The sequence below is a fragment of the Taurulus bubalis genome (genome assembly GCF_910589615.1).
Source record: "Taurulus bubalis genome assembly, chromosome: 21".
Taxonomy (NCBI): domain Eukaryota; kingdom Metazoa; phylum Chordata; class Actinopteri; order Perciformes; family Cottidae; genus Taurulus; species Taurulus bubalis.
In genome coordinates this window covers 10,433,500-10,451,856 of record NC_136609.1, presented here as the reverse complement: position 1 = coordinate 10,451,856, position 18,357 = coordinate 10,433,500, and the positions used below count along the sequence as shown (strand labels likewise).

At 46.7% G+C, this 18,357-nt stretch overlaps 2 protein-coding genes across 5 annotated transcripts; one reads left to right on the top strand and one right to left on the bottom strand.

Moving 5' to 3' along the window:
• The first annotated feature begins 1,823 nt into the window (after nucleotides 1–1,823).
• Nucleotides 1,824–11,394, top strand: kpnb3 (karyopherin (importin) beta 3). Its single transcript, XM_079236668.1, has 26 exons — nucleotides 1,824–1,916; nucleotides 4,055–4,135; nucleotides 4,896–5,088; nucleotides 5,179–5,281; nucleotides 5,392–5,488; nucleotides 5,576–5,680; nucleotides 5,814–5,936; nucleotides 6,035–6,155; nucleotides 6,259–6,346; nucleotides 6,431–6,537; nucleotides 6,628–6,752; nucleotides 6,984–7,073; nucleotides 7,153–7,326; nucleotides 7,409–7,627; nucleotides 7,722–7,805; nucleotides 7,898–8,030; nucleotides 8,116–8,237; nucleotides 8,379–8,475; nucleotides 8,564–8,736; nucleotides 8,825–8,936; nucleotides 9,025–9,080; nucleotides 9,166–9,288; nucleotides 9,374–9,593; nucleotides 9,680–9,908; nucleotides 9,994–10,135; nucleotides 10,266–11,394. Exons 1-26 carry the CDS (start codon nucleotides 1,836–1,838, stop codon nucleotides 10,350–10,352), a joined length of 3,285 nt encoding a protein of 1,094 aa, XP_079092794.1. The 5' UTR covers nucleotides 1,824–1,835; the 3' UTR covers nucleotides 10,353–11,394.
• Nucleotides 11,395–11,560: 166 nt separating this feature from the next.
• On the bottom strand, nucleotides 11,561–18,345 carry atg13 (ATG13 autophagy related 13 homolog). Of its 4 annotated transcripts, none has more exons than XM_079236669.1 (18): nucleotides 18,205–18,345; nucleotides 17,686–17,766; nucleotides 17,049–17,129; nucleotides 16,770–16,889; nucleotides 16,604–16,650; nucleotides 15,900–16,040; nucleotides 15,753–15,793; nucleotides 15,373–15,469; nucleotides 15,153–15,260; nucleotides 14,728–14,821; nucleotides 14,456–14,554; nucleotides 14,120–14,197; nucleotides 13,925–14,037; nucleotides 13,692–13,839; nucleotides 13,528–13,605; nucleotides 13,293–13,400; nucleotides 12,944–13,090; nucleotides 11,561–12,850 (listed from the first exon to the last, which is right to left on the bottom strand). In XM_079236669.1, the coding sequence occupies exons 2-18, from the start codon at nucleotides 17,752–17,754 to the stop codon at nucleotides 12,773–12,775; spliced, it is 1,647 nt and encodes a 548-aa protein (XP_079092795.1). In that variant the 5' UTR covers nucleotides 17,755–17,766; nucleotides 18,205–18,345; the 3' UTR covers nucleotides 11,561–12,772. The 4 variants fall into 4 exon arrangements, with proteins under 4 accessions (XP_079092795.1, XP_079092796.1, XP_079092797.1 ...); XM_079236670.1 differs by having other exon boundaries at nucleotides 12,962–13,090; XM_079236671.1 differs by lacking the exon at nucleotides 14,456–14,554.
• Between the last annotated feature and the right edge of the window lie 12 nt (nucleotides 18,346–18,357).

The following is an 18,357-nucleotide window of genomic DNA, read 5'->3' as shown; positions in this document are numbered from 1 at the left end:
CTGTCTGGACTCTGCAGCGGCTCCGCCACCAGCAGCCAGTTACAGTTCTAATTCAGACCACTAGGGGAGCTGTCGAGAGCAGCATGTGGACCAAACGTGCATGTTGTAACTAGATATTAATATTAATGTTGATGTTAATATTAATTAACAGTTAAGACGTGAGTCTTATGTGTGTTTCTTTCACAAATCCACAATAAGGTTAGAAAAATAAAAAGGTACCATTGATGCATGGGCATGCACTAAATATGCTAATTTAACTTTCTTAGTGTACTTTGTTTTTCATGGACACGACAATGCAGATTGCCATAAAGAAAATAAAATTAAAAACAACATCCACTCAACTCGTCCTGGTGTCGAAGGCCTTTTGTTCACCGAGTGAGTTTTTTTCCAAAGAGCTTCCACAAACATGCAGCTGAGGTTTGCTGGGATCACTGGGGGAAGAAATGTATTGCAAAAATGTGTGGAAACAGCTTGGCTGCCACCTACTGGGACGTTGCCCTGCCCCTATGTTTATGGTTGAGCTTAAAGACAACTTGTTTGAATTATACTCATCCTGTGGGCAATATAATAAGGCAATATGTCAAGGAGATTCAATAAAGTGCTGGAACAAGCAGGTATAGTTTACAGTGGGTGATTATTTCCTATTATACTCACCTTTTGCTTTTACATGGCTACAAAAAGAAAAACACAATCAGAAGTAAGTTCCAAAGATAATATTTTAAAAGAAAGAAACGAGAATTAAATCTCTCACACTAATTCATATTAATAATAGTTAATAATTTTGAGATTAAAACAGTTTTCCATTTAAGCACGGCCACTTTCTTTTCAGGACATATTTGTTCTACAAATGCATTTACAATATGAGTAAAGGCAGATCCCAGTATTTTAAAGTTAATATAAACATTTACCCCTTATCCTTATCATTTCACATGTTACATGTGAAATAACACAAACCTGCAGTATATTGTAAGGCTACATTTTAATGTTGTATTTCCCCATCTATATATACTATGTGAGGGGTTTTAGATTTGATGTGGGATATAAGATTTATAGAAAGTATAACTTAATGAATACAAATGATATCAAATTAAATATATCCAAATAATTCAGGATATCATTTATACATAGCATTTATAAAATCCTGAAGACAAATTCCCTTTTCAAGTAATTTTAGCTCACCATTATGATTTCTAATCTATGAAGTCATAAACAATAAACTGTGGTTGAAGAAGTATTCAGATCACGTTACTTTAAGTACCCAACCCACAGTGTGAAAGTACTTCATTACAAATCCTTAATTCAAACCCAACTGAATTACCCCAGAGAAGTATTATCACCAATTTATAGCGTTAAAGTCAAATTGCTTGTTGCAAAAAGTGCAATACCTCCCTCTGAAATGTGGTGACGTAGACGTCTAAAGTAGCTTACATTGCAAATACTCAAGTTAAGCACGAGAACCGCATCATTGTACTGAAGTACAGTACTGAGTAAATGTACTGAGTTACTTTCCCTCCCGCTAATTGACTTGTAAAATAAAAATAAGCTGCTTCTATTTTGTTGGCGCTGGTGTGGTAATTTCCCGCGCTTTGGTAATTTCATTATTAACTAACTGGATCAACGCGTTCACTTTTCTGTGTCGATTCCGTCCAATAGGAGCAGGAAATGCGCGTAAGCCAATGGAATGCGTTTGACAGAGTCCTCTCGTCCAATGAGCGGCGAGTAGAGTTGATAGAACGAGCCAATGCGACGAGGGCAGCATTGTGTGACCTAAGCTAGGTCTGCCGGGCTCATTTCGCCGCTCCTCCACCCGGCTGGTCTTTTTGGATCTCACTGCAATGGCGGACCAGCAGCAGCAGTTCTACCTCTTGCTGGGCAACCTGATGAGCCCTGACAACACCGTCAGGAAGCCAGCGGAGGTGAGACGACGAGACGTGGCGGATTTCACGAGTGACAAGTTCGGAGGTTGCGATAAAACAAGCGCGAGCGGGGTTAGCTAACCGCCCGAGCTATCCAGCCTGGCCGCGCGCGCAGTGAGCCCGCACGTCAGGCTCGATAGCCCACGTGCAACGCGAAGCCAACACGGAGTTTCTGCCCAGCTAAAGCTAACCGCCACCGCCGTGTTGCGTAGTTTCGGACTCAAACCCGGTCGCGAGACCGCGTTTTGTGTCACACTCGGTCGGTTTGATCCCAAGTGACGCGTTCAGTTGGTTTTAGGGGGCACATCCCGAAAGTGTCCAGCTGACGGTGAAGCCAGAAGAGTACAGGAAGTAGCACGAAGCTAAGGAGCTGCTAGGTTCACGCGCTAGCGAGCTAGCGATGGGCAGAGTGGATGGGTGTGCTTCAAAGGGATTCAGTAGTTAAATACCGACAAACGTGTGAAGTTAGAGGCGTAATGGCGCACATCATGTGGCCATCAATGGCGTTACGGATGGAGGTTTAAGGGTGGAGGTGGTGCGGGGGGCAGTAGGTCATGTTTGCACTGATTGTGTCATGGCCTCCGGTCATTTAATCTGGAAGTCCCTTCAACACAATTGTTTTAAAACACGTCCTCGTTCTGTTCAGTGAGTGAATCATCTCGGGTTCAGGCTCATCCTCTCTCTGGATTAGGTGCTCTGCTGGATTTGTTTGGGCTGAGTCTAGCTGGCCTATTCACTCACCACCACGATGAGCCCCTTGTCGCGGCAAAGCATTGTTGCCCCAGTTTACCTCTCCAGCACCCGACTTTTAGATGAGGTGGTTGAATCTTATCACGCTCATCCCTCGCTTGCAGTCAGCGGTTTTCTTTATTAAACCACACACTGTCTGCCGCGATACTAAGCTCATCGGAATTCATCCTTTTATAAAAACTCCCCTTTCTGTCTTGCACACACAATAGGAATTGATCCATCTGTTGAGGGCTTTAAACCCACATATGAACAACTAAAGACTACAGCTACTACACATTTATAGGGACACAGATCCAGCAGGGATGGCCAGCCATGAAGTGCAGTCTTCAGTTGTAGAGTGTCACCATTTTCCTGAGCTTTTGCAGTAGCTGGTGGGCTAGTTTTACTGCTCATTATAGTTATTGAAGCTGGCACGTTGTCCACGTCTACTTAAAGTCATGTTGGCTGTTTGGAGTATGCGAAGTGCTACTAAAAGCTAGACATGTTAGTTGATATGAGGCAGGTGATGACGGTGAGCCACTGGAGCCCAAGAAATCAGAGTATTACGAGACATGTGTCAGGGTGGGAGAGGCCCGGTGTGTGTGTCCAGTTTCAATGTGGTGAGTCAGTAATCTGGTTTCTCTCCTGCCACAATGACACTCCTCCCTGTCTTGTCTTTGTCCTGCGAATACATGCCAGCTATGGGCAAACAAAGTTCATTAGCGTTGCCACTTGATGTGCATGCATCGTCTTGATATTCTCCGTCAGAGCACACCCGCCCTTCGTGTGAACATCCGAGACCAAAACAAATGCACAGAACAACCAGCCTTATTTATTGAAAGTTCACCCTCTGTGAGCTCCACGTCCCATGATGTCGAAGTTCAGCACTTTATGGCTGCTTCTAGTCTTGCCAGTTTATTTTAATTTGTTTTTATCACCGACTGTTGGAAACATGTCCAACTCTAGAAGTTGTTTTTATCAAATAAGAAGTTGGCAGTCAAATGTAAACTTTGTCGCTGGTTCACAAAGTCTTCCAGTGGCTTGCTTTTTTAAATTGCCGTTATGAAATACTGCTCTCAGGTGTACGTGTTATGTTTATTCTTTTACTACAGACTAGTATAAACTGATTACAGTACAGGCCTGCGGCGCTTATTTTACTGTCGGCACCATGAACACCTAGTGAATGAAATGCAGGCTTTTGAATAACCGCACCCATGTTGTTCCCTCATCCGTGAAGAGGAACTAAGTTGTGAAGCAGCCTCAGTATTTGTTTCAGTGTGGAGTTCCAGCAACAACGTGGGCATGGCGCTCTCCCACTGGTCCGAAATAATTTATCCCGGGACTGAAATAGTACATTTTGTTATGAGGCGTGTCTCACTCACACCACTGACCGTTCCTTTTCTTCGCAGGAGACCTATGACACCATCCTGGGCCAGACCAAGATCACATTCTTGCTGCAGGCCATCAGAGATGCATCTGCTGCAGAGGAGGTTTGTACTCAACACTGACATGTGGCGTTACTTGCAGTCGCTTGTTTGTATCCAGTCAGCGCATGTTTAGGGTTCAATGTGCTGTGTGCTTGGCTTAACACCTGCTAGCCAATCAGAAGCGTGTTTCATCGCTGGTCATGTCAGGAAGCAAGAGCGTTTTGGGTCGACACCGATCCACGCTGTCATAATTGAAAAGTCAGTCCGCGTCACTGTTATATCTCTACTTTGAAAAAGGTGCCACGTTCACGGCATCTCATGAATGTCGTCCGGCCACCACATTAAGGCTTGTTATGAGTCATGGTTTTGGCATTTAGGCAGTTATGTTTACTCTTGAGTTCAGCAGCTGCTTGGTCCCTCATGCTCCCTCTCCCTTTCTTTACCTCAAGGCTGATATTTTTAGTCTTGAAATGAGAGCAGGCACTAGGTGCTCGGCCCGTGGATAGTGACTCTGCCTTTCTGAGATGCTTCTGGTTTTGTTAGTGTTGTTTTTTTAAGAGTGACCGCTGACTTCACCAAATGTCCCTGTGCAGGTCTGGTAGCTGTAATCCTACAGTTCGTCCAGTGACACTTATTGGAGATCGTAAACTCGTAAAATCCATCCAAAGAAAAGCTGTCAAATAAAACTGTCTTCTCAAATTAAGTTAAAATGATTACTCGTAAAGCCTCGCCACCTGACGAAGCCAGAAATTAACCGTCTGGTTAGCTTTACAAAATCCCAGCGTTTCCTGTAATAATGAAAGCGCATGTTTTGTCCGCTCAGGTCAAACAGATGGCGGCAGTGCTGCTGCGGCGGCTGCTGTCGTCGTCCTTCGAGGAGGTCTACCCGGGCCTGACCCTGGAGATGCAGACGGCCATCAAGACCGAGCTGCTGACCAGCATCCAGCAGGAGGCCTCGCCCAACATCCGCAAGAAGGTCTGCGACATCGCAGCCGAGCTCACCCGCAACCTCATAGGTAACGCTCCGTTTGATGGTTGTTGTTTTTTTTACAGCTGCCTCTCTGACAAATATAGGGAAATTAATCGTCGATTGTGTTGTTGTCCAGATGATGATGGGAATAACCAGTGGCCAGAGGTGCTCAAGTTTCTCTTTGACTCTGTCAACTCTGACAGCGTTACCCTGCGAGAATCTGCCCTGCACATATTCTGGTGAGCTCCTGTTTGCTTCATCCCACATATTTTTATCTGGGACATATTTCATATCTACATATTTCAGATAAGTCCTGGTGGCTGACAGTTGCGTGTCTCGTTCTCTTTAGGAACTTCCCAGGGATCTTCGGCAACCAGCAGCAGCATTATATGGAGGTTATCAAGCGCATGCTTGTCCAGTGCATGCAGGACCAGGCAAACCCACAGGTAGGAGCTCACTGAGGGGAATTAGGACGGTTATTATCCAGATTAGTTTTACCCAGATTTTCTTACTTACTTTGAATGCTCCCTCAGATTCGCACCTTGGCGGCTCGCGCTGCGGCGGCCTTTGTTCTGTCAAATGAGAGCAACTCGGCTCTGCTGAAGCACTTCTCTGACCTGCTGCCCGGCATCCTGCAGGTGAGATGCCATTCGATGATGTAAAATTAGAGATCTATGTCTGTGACTCGTGGAGGTTAAGCCCTCCGATTGCGGCGGAATGCCACGGCCGAATGAACGCATTTGCAACGCTCACCGCAGATTCTGTTTTCAGAGTGTGAACGATTCGTGCTACCAGGCAGACGACTCTGTGCTCAAGTCCTTGGTGGAAATCGCAGACACGGCACCCAAATACCTGAGGCCCAACCTGGAGGCCACCCTGCAGCTCTGTCTGAAGGTGAGTCAGAGCACCCTGAAGCCAAACATGTAGAAAGTTTGCATCAGACCGATGTGACGGTAAGCTCCCATGTGACCAACATGCCACTGTCTCTTCAGCTGTGTGCCGACACCAACCTGACAAACATGCAGAGGCAGTTGGCGCTGGAGGTCATCGTCACGTTATCCGAGACTGCAGCAGCCATGCTGAGGAAGCACACGGCCATTGTGGCTCTGAGCGGTGAGGAGGAGAACGTAACTGCCAACCCATTAAGTTTTGTCCGCCCGAAGGATCTGGGTGAAGTAGTTTGGACAGTCGTAATATGCATGTGCTGTGTCTTCAGTGCCCCAGATGCTGGCCATGATGGTGGACCTCGAGGAAGATGAAGAGTGGGCGATGGCGGACGAACTGGAGGACGATGACTTTGACAGGTAAGAAACCAAGACGCCGATATATAAGGGACCTTCAAAGGTTTAAAAGTGTGTTGAGTGATTTATATCTTGTATCGCCACCAGTAATGCCGTGGCTGGGGAGAGCGCTCTCGACAGAATCGCCTGTGGTCTTGGGGGAAAGATCATCCTGCCCATGATCAAACAGCACATCATGCAGATGCTGCAGAACCGTAAATACACCTGCCGCTAATTGAAGCCATTTAAACTGTCGCATGCGTGAAGCTTGAACATGAGATTTAACCCAGTGCCTCTGTTGCCAGCTGACTGGAAGTACCGCCACGCCGGGCTGATGGCGCTGTCGGCCATCGGCGAGGGCTGCCACCAGCAGATGGAGGCCATCCTCCAAGAGATCGTCAGCTTTGTGCTCATCTTCTGCTCCGATCCTGTAAGAAACAACTTGACACTTGATTGTTTAATACGAAGACGCAGCACATGGTAGACTGACCTCATGGTACTTCACTTTGTTTTGTTTCTAGTGGTGTTAGAGAGCACGTTGTGATGGGTTCACGTTTATTCATGTTAGAGTTTCTCTTATTGAGTTACTAACGTTATGGGGACTTCACGCAGCAGTGACCATCGCATATGGCGGTAATGAGTTTCCTTTTTCCCTCCTCAGCACCCACGGGTGCGCTATGCTGCCTGCAACGCTATTGGGCAAATGGCCACAGACTTTGCCCCGACCTTCCAAAAGAAATTCCACGACAAGGTAAGGAGTAGTCCGCATGGGACGGGGTCACAAAGTAAAGGTTGTATGGAGTCTGACGCTGCACCCGCCTCCCTTCTAGGTGATCTCAGCCCTGCTTCAGACCATGGAGGACCAGAGTAACCCTCGGGTGCAAGCGCACGCTGCTGCCGCCCTCATCAACTTTACAGAGGACTGTCCTAAAACACTGCTGATCCCCTATCTGGACAGCTTGGTGCAGCACCTCCACGTCATCATGGTGGCGAAGCTGCAAGAGGTACAAATGCATCTTAACGTCGCAGCTCCTGCTACCGATTACTGTTGGTTTCCTATTTGTTTTAACTGTGTCCTCCTCCCAGTTGATCCAGAAGGGCACCAAACTGGTCCTGGAGCAGGTGGTGACCTCCATCGCCTCGGTGGCGGACACGGCCGAGGAGAAGTTCGTGCCGTACTACGACTTGTTCATGCCCTCGCTCAAACACATCGTGGAGAACGCCGTGCAGAAGGAGCTGCGGCTTCTCCGGGGCAAGACCATCGAGTGCATCAGCCTCATCGGCCTGGCTGTCGGCAAGGAGAAGGTACGTCTGCCCTGGAAAAAGTATCCGCTGGGATCTGTAAATGAAAGATGGCGGCCATCTTCACTTCCGTCCCTTTTCTGTTCTGTCTCCTTAGTTCATGCCGGACGCCTCCGCAGTCATGCAGCTGCTCCTCAAAACCCAGACGGACTTCAATGACCTGGAGGACGACGACCCTCAGGTGGGTTTGTATGAACGGAGCTTTGATCTGTGCAGGTTTTCTTGATTTTGCTGCTGCAGTATAGTCATCCTGTCCTGTTTGTTGTGGTTTAGATCTCGTACATGATCTCAGCGTGGGCCAGGATGTGCAAGATCCTGGGGAAGGAGTTTCAGCAGTACCTTCCTGTGGTGATGGGCCCGCTGATGAAGACCGCCTCCATTAAGCCGGAGGTGGCCCTGCTCGACAGTAAGTACAGGTTTCCAACTATGTACATCGCTTCCCCACTACAATGCAAAAGCGGTGTTTGAATACGTCCGTCTCCGTCTCGTAGCCCAAGACATGGAGAACATATCGGAGGACGACGGCTGGGAGTTTGTCAACCTGGGAGACCAGCAGAGTTTCGGCATCAAGACGGCGGGTCTGGAGGAGAAGGCCACAGCCTGCCAGATGCTGGTGAGTCGTCCAGTCCGCTACGGAGAAACTGCCAAACTGTCAGGACCCCGAGTCGGATCGTAGGCAGATTTGTAGCATTGATCATCTATTGTTCGTCTCTTATTGAGAAGTCCTGTTGATGAGACTGTGTTGTTCTTCCAGGTGTGCTATGCCAAAGAGCTGAAGGAGGGCTTTGTGGAATACACGGAGCAGGTGGTGAAGCTGATGGTTCCTCTGCTCAAGTTTTACTTCCATGACGATATCCTTTTCAACTTCTTACAAAGCTGTAAATGGTGGCGTGTATGTAAATGGGTTGAGGCTCGATGGCGTTTCCTTAACTGGCTCACGCGTGCGGGTGGCAGCAGCTGAGTCCATGCCCCTGCTGCTGGAGTGTGCGCGGGTTCGAGGACCCGAGTACCTCACCCAGATGTGGCACTTCATGTGCGACGCGCTCATCAAGTCCATCGGCACCGAGCCAGACTCCGACGTCCTGTCGGAGATCATGCACTCCTTTGCCAAGGTAACTTAGTTGAGCGATTTTTCATTCGGATACATTTCAGGAGCCGCCGCCGCTGGGTTTCTCACGCGCGTTTGTTTTCTGTCTGAAGTGCATCGAGCTGATGGGAGACGGCTGTCTGAACAACGAGCATTTTGAGGAGCTGGGCGGCATCTTGAAGGGAAAACTGGAGGAGCATTTTAAGAACCAGGAGCTCAGACAAAGTGAGACTTCATTCCAGCCACATACGTTTTTTTTATCTCATTCAAATCAAGGTATAATCCTCACCGAACACTGCTTTGCTCTTCACAGCCAAGAGACAGGATGAAGACTACGACGAGCAGGTGGAGGAATCATTACAAGACGAGGTATGCATGTTCACCTTCCATCGTCAGAAATGACCTCGTGAAAAAAGGGCGAGTCCTCATGTTGCCTCATCTTTTTCTTCTGCAGGATGAGAACGACGTGTACATCCTGACCAAAGTGTCTGACATCCTGCACTCGGTGTTCAGTAGCTACAAAGAAAAGGTGCTGCCTTGGTTCGAACAGCTGCTGCAGCTCATCGTCCAGCTGATCGTGAGTACTTCCTGTCTGCAGTCATGTTATTGGCCCGTGAAAGTTAATGACGAGTCCACAGTAATCTAACTGCGCTTGTCTTCAGTGTCCCACCAGGCCGTGGGCGGACCGACAGTGGGGTCTGTGCATCTTCGACGATGTGGTGGAGCACTGCAGCCCCGCCTCCTTCAAATACGCAGAGTACTTCCTGCGGCCGATGCTGCAGTCGCTGTGTGACACGAGCCCCGAGGTCCGGCAGGCGGCCGCCTACGGCGTCGGCGTCATGGCTCAGTACGGAGGAGAGACCTACCGCCCATTCTGCACAGGTACGACCCGGCACCGCTCTCGCATTGCCAGTCGGCGGCAGCGCGTTGCTTTTAGTTGACCAGGTGTTTTTGTTTCCTCGATCCAGAGGCCATCCCCCTGCTGGTGAGGGTCATCCAGGCGGCGGACTCGCGCGCCAAAGAGAACGTCAACGCCACAGAGAACTGCATCTCCGCCGTCGGAAAGGTCATGAGGTTTCGGCCCGAGTGCGTGAACGTCAACGAGATCCTTCCCCATTGGCTCAGCTGGCTGCCGCTCAACGAGGACAAAGAGGAGGCCGTCCACACGTTTGACTTCCTGTGTGACCTCATTGAAAGGTGGGGCGGCTCTCAAATGTATTTATTTAAACATTTCTTTTGTACACACCCTTCATTTATTCACCCTTCCGTCTTCTCTCCACAGCAACAACCCCATCGTCCTCGGACCAGACAACGCCAATCTGCCTAAAATCTTCCTCATCATCGCAGACGGCGTTGCAAACGAATCGGTCAAGACTGAAGACGCGTGCAGCAAACGGCTGGCAAACGTCGTCCGTCAAGTACAGGTGAGCGAATTCTTACTGGCTTCATGCTGCATACGGACAAAAAAAAGGTGTAAACTGCTCAGAAACCAAATAATTTCCACGGATATGTGAATGAATCCGTTTTGCCTGACCTCGTCGTCGTGTCTTCCAGGTGTCGGGAGGTTTATGGACGCAGTGTGTGTCGACGCTGAACGAGACGCAGCAGAAAGCCATAAAGGAACTCCTGAACACCGCCTGAGCCCGGACCCCCGGTCACCTCCCCGCTCTTTAAAAAGCCCATGAAGAAAAGTCGAGCTCCTGGATCTCCTCCATACACTCCCTCTACTTCCTCCTGCTCTGATCTGTCGTGTGCATGGACACCGGCTTCAACCCCCACCCCATCACCACCCCGACCCCACTATTATATAACCCCACTTGCATTCAGCCGATTGGCGGGTGGTGGGGGGGAGCAGGTTGGATATTTATGACAATGGAGGACATTGGCCATCCACCCTAAAGACTTCCACCCCGTATCCAAGGAAGTGGCAACCAGAGTTAAGTGTCAGTCGTGCCCGTCTTATCGCCGTCTTCTATCTGGACGTTTTAGTTTTCCAACCATCCCCCGACGTTTGATTCGTCTCGCCGTGCCCAGAGGGACTCATTCTCCACGCCGCCCAACACGAGCTCATTGGACAGTCGGGCTCAGAGGGGGCCACAGTGGGGGGGCGTGGGGACAGGACATTCTAGTGGACTGAGCAATTGAATGAGGTGGAAGTGCACACTGGGCGATCACTGCCCGTCTCCTGTGAAATCCTTTTCTTTCTTTTTTGTTTTTTTTTGTTCTCGTTCCGTGTTTCCCAGTGTTACCTGGGGGGTAAACGGCCCGTCTGCCACAGCTCAGAGGGTGCGTTTCCAAAAAAGTAACGGCATGTTAAGTGGCTAACTTAGAAAATATAAATAGTTAGGAAATTCACATCATCGTTGTCTGGGGAGGAGTTATGTTTAAGCAGCTTTCTTCCATAGCCTTCCAGATAGCCGTCTCACGGGAAATGAGTCTGACGTTGAAGTGTTTGCGTGACGGTTCTCGACCCCTTTTGCGTAGCAGTGAGAGAGGAAGGGGCTTCGGGAACGGACAGCGTCTCTAGTTGGTTGCTGCGTGAAACATGAATTGTAGAGTATTTGTAAAATGCGTGTTGCCATACTCTTAACTTTATGGTTTTGACCCTTTGCAGCCCTGCAGATATGTGATGGACTTATGATGTGATGGAAACTACCAACAATAAAATTCCATTTGAGAAGTTCTTCATTTGATTTTATTAAAGATGTAAATTACACTTTATTCATTTTCTTGCCCAGAGTTTGATCTGGAGATCAATGCATCTGCCATAAGGGACATTGTGATTTTAATGAGGTTTTTATGGAGAGATGCAACAATTACTATTTGTAACTTCTCAAATTTGGAGATGATTTCCCTGTTTATATATCTTCAAACTTTGGGTTTTGGTCAAAAGACTTAAATGTACAAACGATTGGCAGGTAAACTGATGAGAATAATCCATTTTCGCAGTTATGGTAGACTATTTATTGTGGCTCAGTGATTCCTGGACAGACTCATAGAAGTCTGTTAAGCTAGCAGGTGTTTTAAAAGCAAGGTAATGCATGCAGCTTTGACATTATCCACCTCTGTTCTCTAAATACCAGTTTTGTGGTGTTGAGCACTTCCTCGTGGCCTCGGGCATTTGACACAGTCGTTTCAACAGAGCAGCCATGCTTTATTAGGACACAGACCAACAGCAAAGAAAAGTTTAAATTAAAGCTTTCAACCAAATACCAACAGTCATGGATGGTGACACCGGCCGCTTGTGTAGACGGATGGAAACGTTTTACAAAAAACTCCATAATATACATGTTGATGCACGCAGTGTATTGAGTAGCTGGAACAGAATGTAGTTGAACAAGTTGCTTCAGCATGGTAACATGATTCTTACTACGGGTATCATTTACATAACTTTATTCCATTGGGGCTGTTAGCTGACGTGAACGTTGGCCGTATAAATCCCCAGACCAGCTAGGGCAACTGAACGACTGCCTCCCAAATTAATTGCTTCCGATACGAGACTTGTCCCTTTTTGATAATTGCAAAGCTTGTCTTACTGTCTTAATCGCAACTGAAATGCAATTTACCTGCCAAGACCAGCTTTTCAAGATTTCAGTTTTGAGGTCGAAGTCTATGACGCAAAGTGATTTGGTTTGAGTCCCACCGTGTGATCAGAAAGGCCATGATGTAATGATGTAGAGGGAACCTTCAGAGGCTAGTACTGTTCAGTGGATCAATTACTAGTTGAACAAACCATCATGAGTGCAGGTGGTCTGTCCTTGAATTACACGGCTGCCTAAAAGTGTTTTAATCCTGATCAAATGCGGTCGTGTGAGCAGATTTTTTTTTTTTTTTAAATGAACACGACCAGAGGAGATAATATAGTATTTACAGGGATCTGTACAAGTGAGGGGAGCGTGCCTGACTGGAAGGTGGGAGAGGAAAATGTCAGAAATGAGGAGCTTCACATTAAAATACAGCGCTTTAGTCTGAGCGATTCTCACGGGACAAACGACTACAGAGCTGCTTCTCCGCTTCATTTGCCACCATCCATTCAGTCTTTTCTCTCATGCCGTCCTCTTCTACTGGAGCATGTCCACAAAAGCGTCAAACTCGTCGATGTTCTTCTCGTAAACGGCCAGTTTCTCTGGCAGCGAGTCCTGCAGACAAGAACATGCGACATCGCTGTCACCGGAAGGCATTCAGCTCGCTTCAACTATTTTTTTAAATGGAAGTTAAGGTTAAAAAATTACTTTAAAAAGTTGTGTTACCAGGTCATCGGCCATCGACTGGGAGCTGATGTGTAGCGAGAGGCTGGCCAGTTGAGGGGGGTTCTGAAACTCTCTGTAGAAAGTACCCAGATCCATCGGCAACAAGTCGTCTTTAGAGAAGGCTGGACGCTGCACAGAGAGAAAGACATCCTTTAAATGTTACAAAAGTAAAAAAATACAGTGAGATGAAAGCAAATGTATGAGTGGTTGGAGACTTCCTTTAAACCAAGAATCAGAACAATTTTAAGACTACGCTTTGATGCATATTTGTATCTCCACATGTTGTGGATATATATTCTTTTATCCTCCGCCTGGAGCAATAGTTGCGTACAAAGTCGACCATGACGAAGTCGTCCTGCTGCCCCGATCCCTCGGAGCCCTGAGAATGGAGGCTGGCCTGCAGGGGGGAGGGGCAGGGAGGGGAGTCTGGAGGCTGCACCTGAACACAGAATCCCAACTGTAGAGAACCTGCATCAACCTTTTATCATAACAACTGTGCATTTAAAGACAACCCAAAGTATCAAGCTGTATGAGGAGGAAAAAGGCATCTTCATCGGAATCTTTACCATGGGATCATTATCCTCAGTGTCCAGGCCTCTAGGAGCAAATGCAGCAAATGGCAGGTCCAGACTTGCTGCTGTTATCTACACACACACACAGGGTTAAATTCAGTCGCGACAAACATCTGTCGGCTCATTAAGTCACAGATCTGAGTTCTACTGGTTTCTACCGGTGTGCTGGGTTTATTGACAAAGGCTCCGATCTTCCTCGTGAATGCGTTGAGAGACTCCACAGGGTCGGCGGGAGAAAGGCTCCTCCGCCCTTCATCCCTCCTCTTCCTCCTCTCTCCGCTGTGCATCAGGCCGGCATCGTCACCGCTGGGAAAACAGACGAGTCGTTTGGATATTAATTAACAATCCAAATATACTTTATGGGGCCAGTGTTTCAGTTCAGATGATTTACCTGCTGCCAGGTGTGTTGGCAGCGTTCTCTGCCGTCAGCTGAGCGTCGGCTCCATGAGGAGGCTGGGCGGGACCCGACACCACCCCTCCATGCTCCTTCCCAGCATGCAACACCTGAAGAGGAGGAACAGAACTGAGATATAGTAGAAATCTGTGATTACGTGGATCTGGAGGTGAATTGATTGGACTGCATCACCTGGTTTGCAGCAGGGTGACAGAGCTCAGCAGCTCCTGCGAGAGCTGGAGGATGATATGATAACCTGGAAGCATACAGCTAGAGACAGAGAAGAGGCAACATTAACCACACACTGTTGTTGAAGTTGTGCTCTTGAGATGAACAGGTTCACTATGTGGTACAGATGATAAAACATCAACAGGTATACACAGTCCATGACACATCACGGTCAAGAGGGATGATGGTATAAGTGAGACAACTGACCAAACACACACACCCAAAGACAAATGAGAAATCGGAGGGATCAGCAGTGTTTCACACACAGTCACACTCTCACAGTGGCCAGTATAAACTCACAGTGTGAGTGACAAGTCCAGGAGCCAGTGGAAGCAGCAGACTGTCCAGAGGGAGGGGCTTAGACAGTTTAGAGGGCGAAGGACTCAGTGTACACACACACTGAGAGAGTGCACACAGCAGACACACACACACAGATAAGCAGACAATAAAAAGACAACAGGACAGAAAACAAACAGAGAGAGAAAAGAGAAAGTAAAATAAAGAACAGGTGTGAAAATGGAGCAGATAAAGCAAGAGCCAGTAAAGAGGAGCGAGTGAGTAAGTCCTCTAACCTGTGAGGGAGGGGAGGTGGAGAAGGAGGTGGTGCAGACCTCCTGTGAGTCTTGACACCCTGCATATTGTCCTCCGTCATCCTCATCTGTAGCTCTAAACACACATATTATACATTCAAGTTGTTGACGTCCAACGAACTGATGAAAACGTCAGTCATAAACCGACGCAGAATTGAGCTGATTTTAAAAACAAAGCGAACACTTCAGGCAGCCTGAGCTGCAGATGCAGCCGAGTCATATTTTGCAGACATTAGTCAGGTCCAAAAGGATGAATTACATCACCCAAAAAGCTCTCAAATGTTCGTGGCCGGGCTGAGACTCATCTGCAGCAGTCAGAGAAACTTTGAGTGGAGTTGTTTTCATATGCTATCAGGGTTCCCGTTTGAAAATGAAGCGTCTTCATGTCTACGGCTTCCTGTAGCTACCTGTAGTTGCAGGGATGCCCCATGTTTGCAGGCCGCTGGCCGCCGCAGGGAGGGTCCACAAAGTGATCCACGATGATCCCCATGATCGGAGCGGACCGCTCAAACTGTCTGCAGGAGGCGACACGTCAACGGTGGCCTGGTTATTGACTCCTTCTGACTCCTGAAGCTATTCATAATAATAACAACGTTCTCTCTGAAGGCTGCTTTACGTGTCAGTTACCTGTTGGACATGAACGCCAGGTTGGTGCGGTAAGCACATGTGAGCGTAACCGTGCCAACCGGGGTGCCAACCACGCCGACGCGCACCGTCTGAAAACCTGAGAGACAAACACACACGTCAGCGAATGTAACGCATAAATGCAAATATAAAAAACCTTTCATTCATTCATCTTAAATATGCTGGTGTCATATGTAACGATACATTTTGGCTGGAATAATGAAACTACTTCTCGAAGGTCAGTTAGTTATGTTTGTATTCTTCTTGCACCTTAGTATGTAAAGATTTGCACATGCTGTATTTGCACTACTGTGTAAACTTCCTGTTGTAATGAGGACAGTAAAACACGAAGGACGGACTCGTTTTCAATCATTTACAGTTACCTTCTCCCAATCCATTGAGCTGGACTTCCCCGAAGTAAATCCTAGACACGAGAGAGGCAGAAACAAAGGGGGGCATATCTCATACATCCATTATGTGTTGCTTGGGCAGTTAAACCAGCTGTTTCACAAGACTGAGAGTCCACTCACCTGTATAATATGACATAGTCGTGGCCCTGCTTTCTGGATAGTTTATAGGCAGGTGTTACTCTGGTGATGGCCAGCAGAGACTTCAGAAGGACAGACAGACGGTTGTAGACGGTATACGACACCTTGATGTCCTTATCACACCTACAGTAGTCAGACGACACATTGACTCATTACAACGTGCCGGTGTTTCACAAAGATGTCAATCTAATGATGCGGTAGAGTAGCCGACATTTAAATGACTCGACAAATCCAACATAAATAAGTTTAACAGCTCGATATGCAAAGCCAGAATAACTTGACTTTCCTTTCATGGTTTTTTAAAGTGTCGTGTGCCGGCTGGCAGGCAGCTGTGTTCAAACAACAGCAGCACTTCATAGACATGACGCAACTCCAAAATGTCACAAATAAGCCATTTATAACTTAAAGCATCTGACATTAGCCGTCAGCGTCAGCACTTTCTTTCTGCTGGATGAGATTTTATTTGTTTGCTGCTTCACACAAAGCTGTGTGTGTCTATACAATGTTTTGGGAGAGAAGCAGGTATCGGGGTCCATTACGTTAGATACAGATCTGTGGTCCTCCAAGCTAATCATGTGCATAACATACAACTGTATAGAGGCACAGACACACAGGAAGCACTGAGAAACCTTTTACTTTTCTAAATATTCCTCGTTCGGTCACTAAAACAATTAAAACCCACTCACTTTTCATTCATTTCCAGGCACCAAGTCTCCAACTCCATTGAGTCTCCCTGAATGAGACACAGAAAATGTAAATATACACTTTTTTAAGGATACATTAGTAAGTGTGCTGTATAAAGGTAGTGACATTTATGATAATTACTAGCAGTAGAGGAACACAATGTTTTACCTCTGACGTCTTGAGGGAGATCTCGACACACATGGAGCGCCCGATGCCTGGAAGTTGTCCAGCCAGTGCCTTCTTGGCTTCATGAGTCACTTCTGGGATGTCTTTGATGGCCAAATTAAACTAGAAGAAATAATAACAACAACCAAAGCGATTACATTTATTTATTTAGAAAAAGACCAACAGTCGAAGCCAGCTACACAGATGTGAAGATCTACAGTGAAATGTAAATCTGATCAATACCTTCAATAATGAAAAATGCAACAGAAAGACTTATTTTACCCAATCAGAGCCAGTTGGCGATGAAGACGAGCGAGTGCAGATCTTCTCTCCAAGACGAGCTTGGACAATCACCTGGACAGTCTACACACGGGACACAAGAAACCGTTACTAGTCAGGTACCAGTCAGTAGTAAAAAAGTATTCAGAGGAGCCGCAACATATGTTAATTATCACTGTACACTGATTACACTTCACATACTTTGCACTATCTATTGTTTACATTTAATTTGCTTAATTAATGAATACACTCTGCAGCTGTACATATATTTCATTCCAGTTATTTGTATTCTATTTTATTGTGTATATGTATATATATTTAACTTTATTGCTATATATATATATATATATATATATATATATATATATATATATCTTTCATCCCTGTTGCTTCTTTATATATTTTATCTTGTGTGTTTATTTGTACTACGACAACAAATTTCCCCTTGGGGATTAATAAAGTATATATCTATCTATATCTATATCTATATCTATATCAGTGACGAGGTTCTCAAACCGCCTGCATTGGTCGATATCAAAGAACACACCCAGACCTCAAAATGTCTCTCCAGAGACAGACGATCACAGAAGCTACATTTATATCTTATGCTGGAAACAGGAGCTCAATTATGGCTTTTTACCTTCAAGGCAAAGAACTTAATGAACTTGTCCAAGTCCTTTTTATCCTGGGGACTCAGGCCACTGTCCATGTTGTCAAGACCCTGCAACCCAACAAGACAGCCCATTAGACATGAACATATCTCCATGCAGGGGTTGTAATCCACTTTTAACTGAGGCAAACGCAACATTTAACTAGTATGTCAAAAATAAAATGTAAAAGACCAGTATTAACCTCCTCTCCTCCTATCAGCGTGATATCTGCTCAGTTAACCAGCGAGGCCTCCAGTTCACGTTTAGGTGGACTTGTCCCAATAATATTTGGAGGTCATGTTAAACGACACAATACTGACAACCACCTTACACGGCGCACTGTGTATAAAGTGCAATATCTGATGTGTTATCGATCATTTCTGAACGGTGACGTTTCACAAGGAGGAGCACGAGCCCCGGACAGGTGACTCGCGTTAGCCTGTGGCTAATGCTAGCTAGTTAGCTAAATACCACGCACTTTAACTCGCCCAGAAAACACCACAACTTACATTAGCTTTCCCCTGAGGAATGTAGCTTCAACAAAATACAAGTTAATTTAATAAAGATGGCAGGCGCCGCTGTGTTCCGTGGACAGAAACACGCCCAATTCAGATGAACACAACGTCAACAGCGAGTGGGCTACTTCTCTGTTTATCTTCTCC

What these genes read in the sequence shown, in the direction of transcription:
- kpnb3 (XM_079236668.1), top strand. Translation starts at nt 1,836, where the DNA reads ATGGCGGACCAGCAGCAGCAGTTCTACCTCTTGCTGGGCAACCTGATG. An exon ending in ATGCATCTGCTGCAGAGGAG is followed by an intron (nt 4,136 to 4,895) that starts GTTTGTACTCAA and finishes TTGTCCGCTCAG; the next exon opens with GTCAAACAGATGGCGGCAGT. An exon ending in CTACCGCCCATTCTGCACAG is followed by an intron (nt 9,594 to 9,679) that starts GTACGACCCGGC and finishes TCCTCGATCCAG; the next exon opens with AGGCCATCCCCCTGCTGGTG.
- atg13 (XM_079236669.1), bottom strand. Translation starts at nt 17,754, where the DNA reads ATGGACAGTGGCCTGAGTCCCCAGGATAAAAAGGACTTGGACAAGTTC. An exon ending in CTGGACTTGTCACTCACACT is followed by an intron (nt 14,198 to 14,455) that starts GTGAGTTTATAC and finishes CTCTGTCTCTAG; the next exon opens with CTGTATGCTTCCAGGTTATC. An exon ending in TGGTAACACAACTTTTTAAA is followed by an intron (nt 12,851 to 12,943) that starts GTAATTTTTTAA and finishes TCTTGTCTGCAG; the next exon opens with GACTCGCTGCCAGAGAAACT.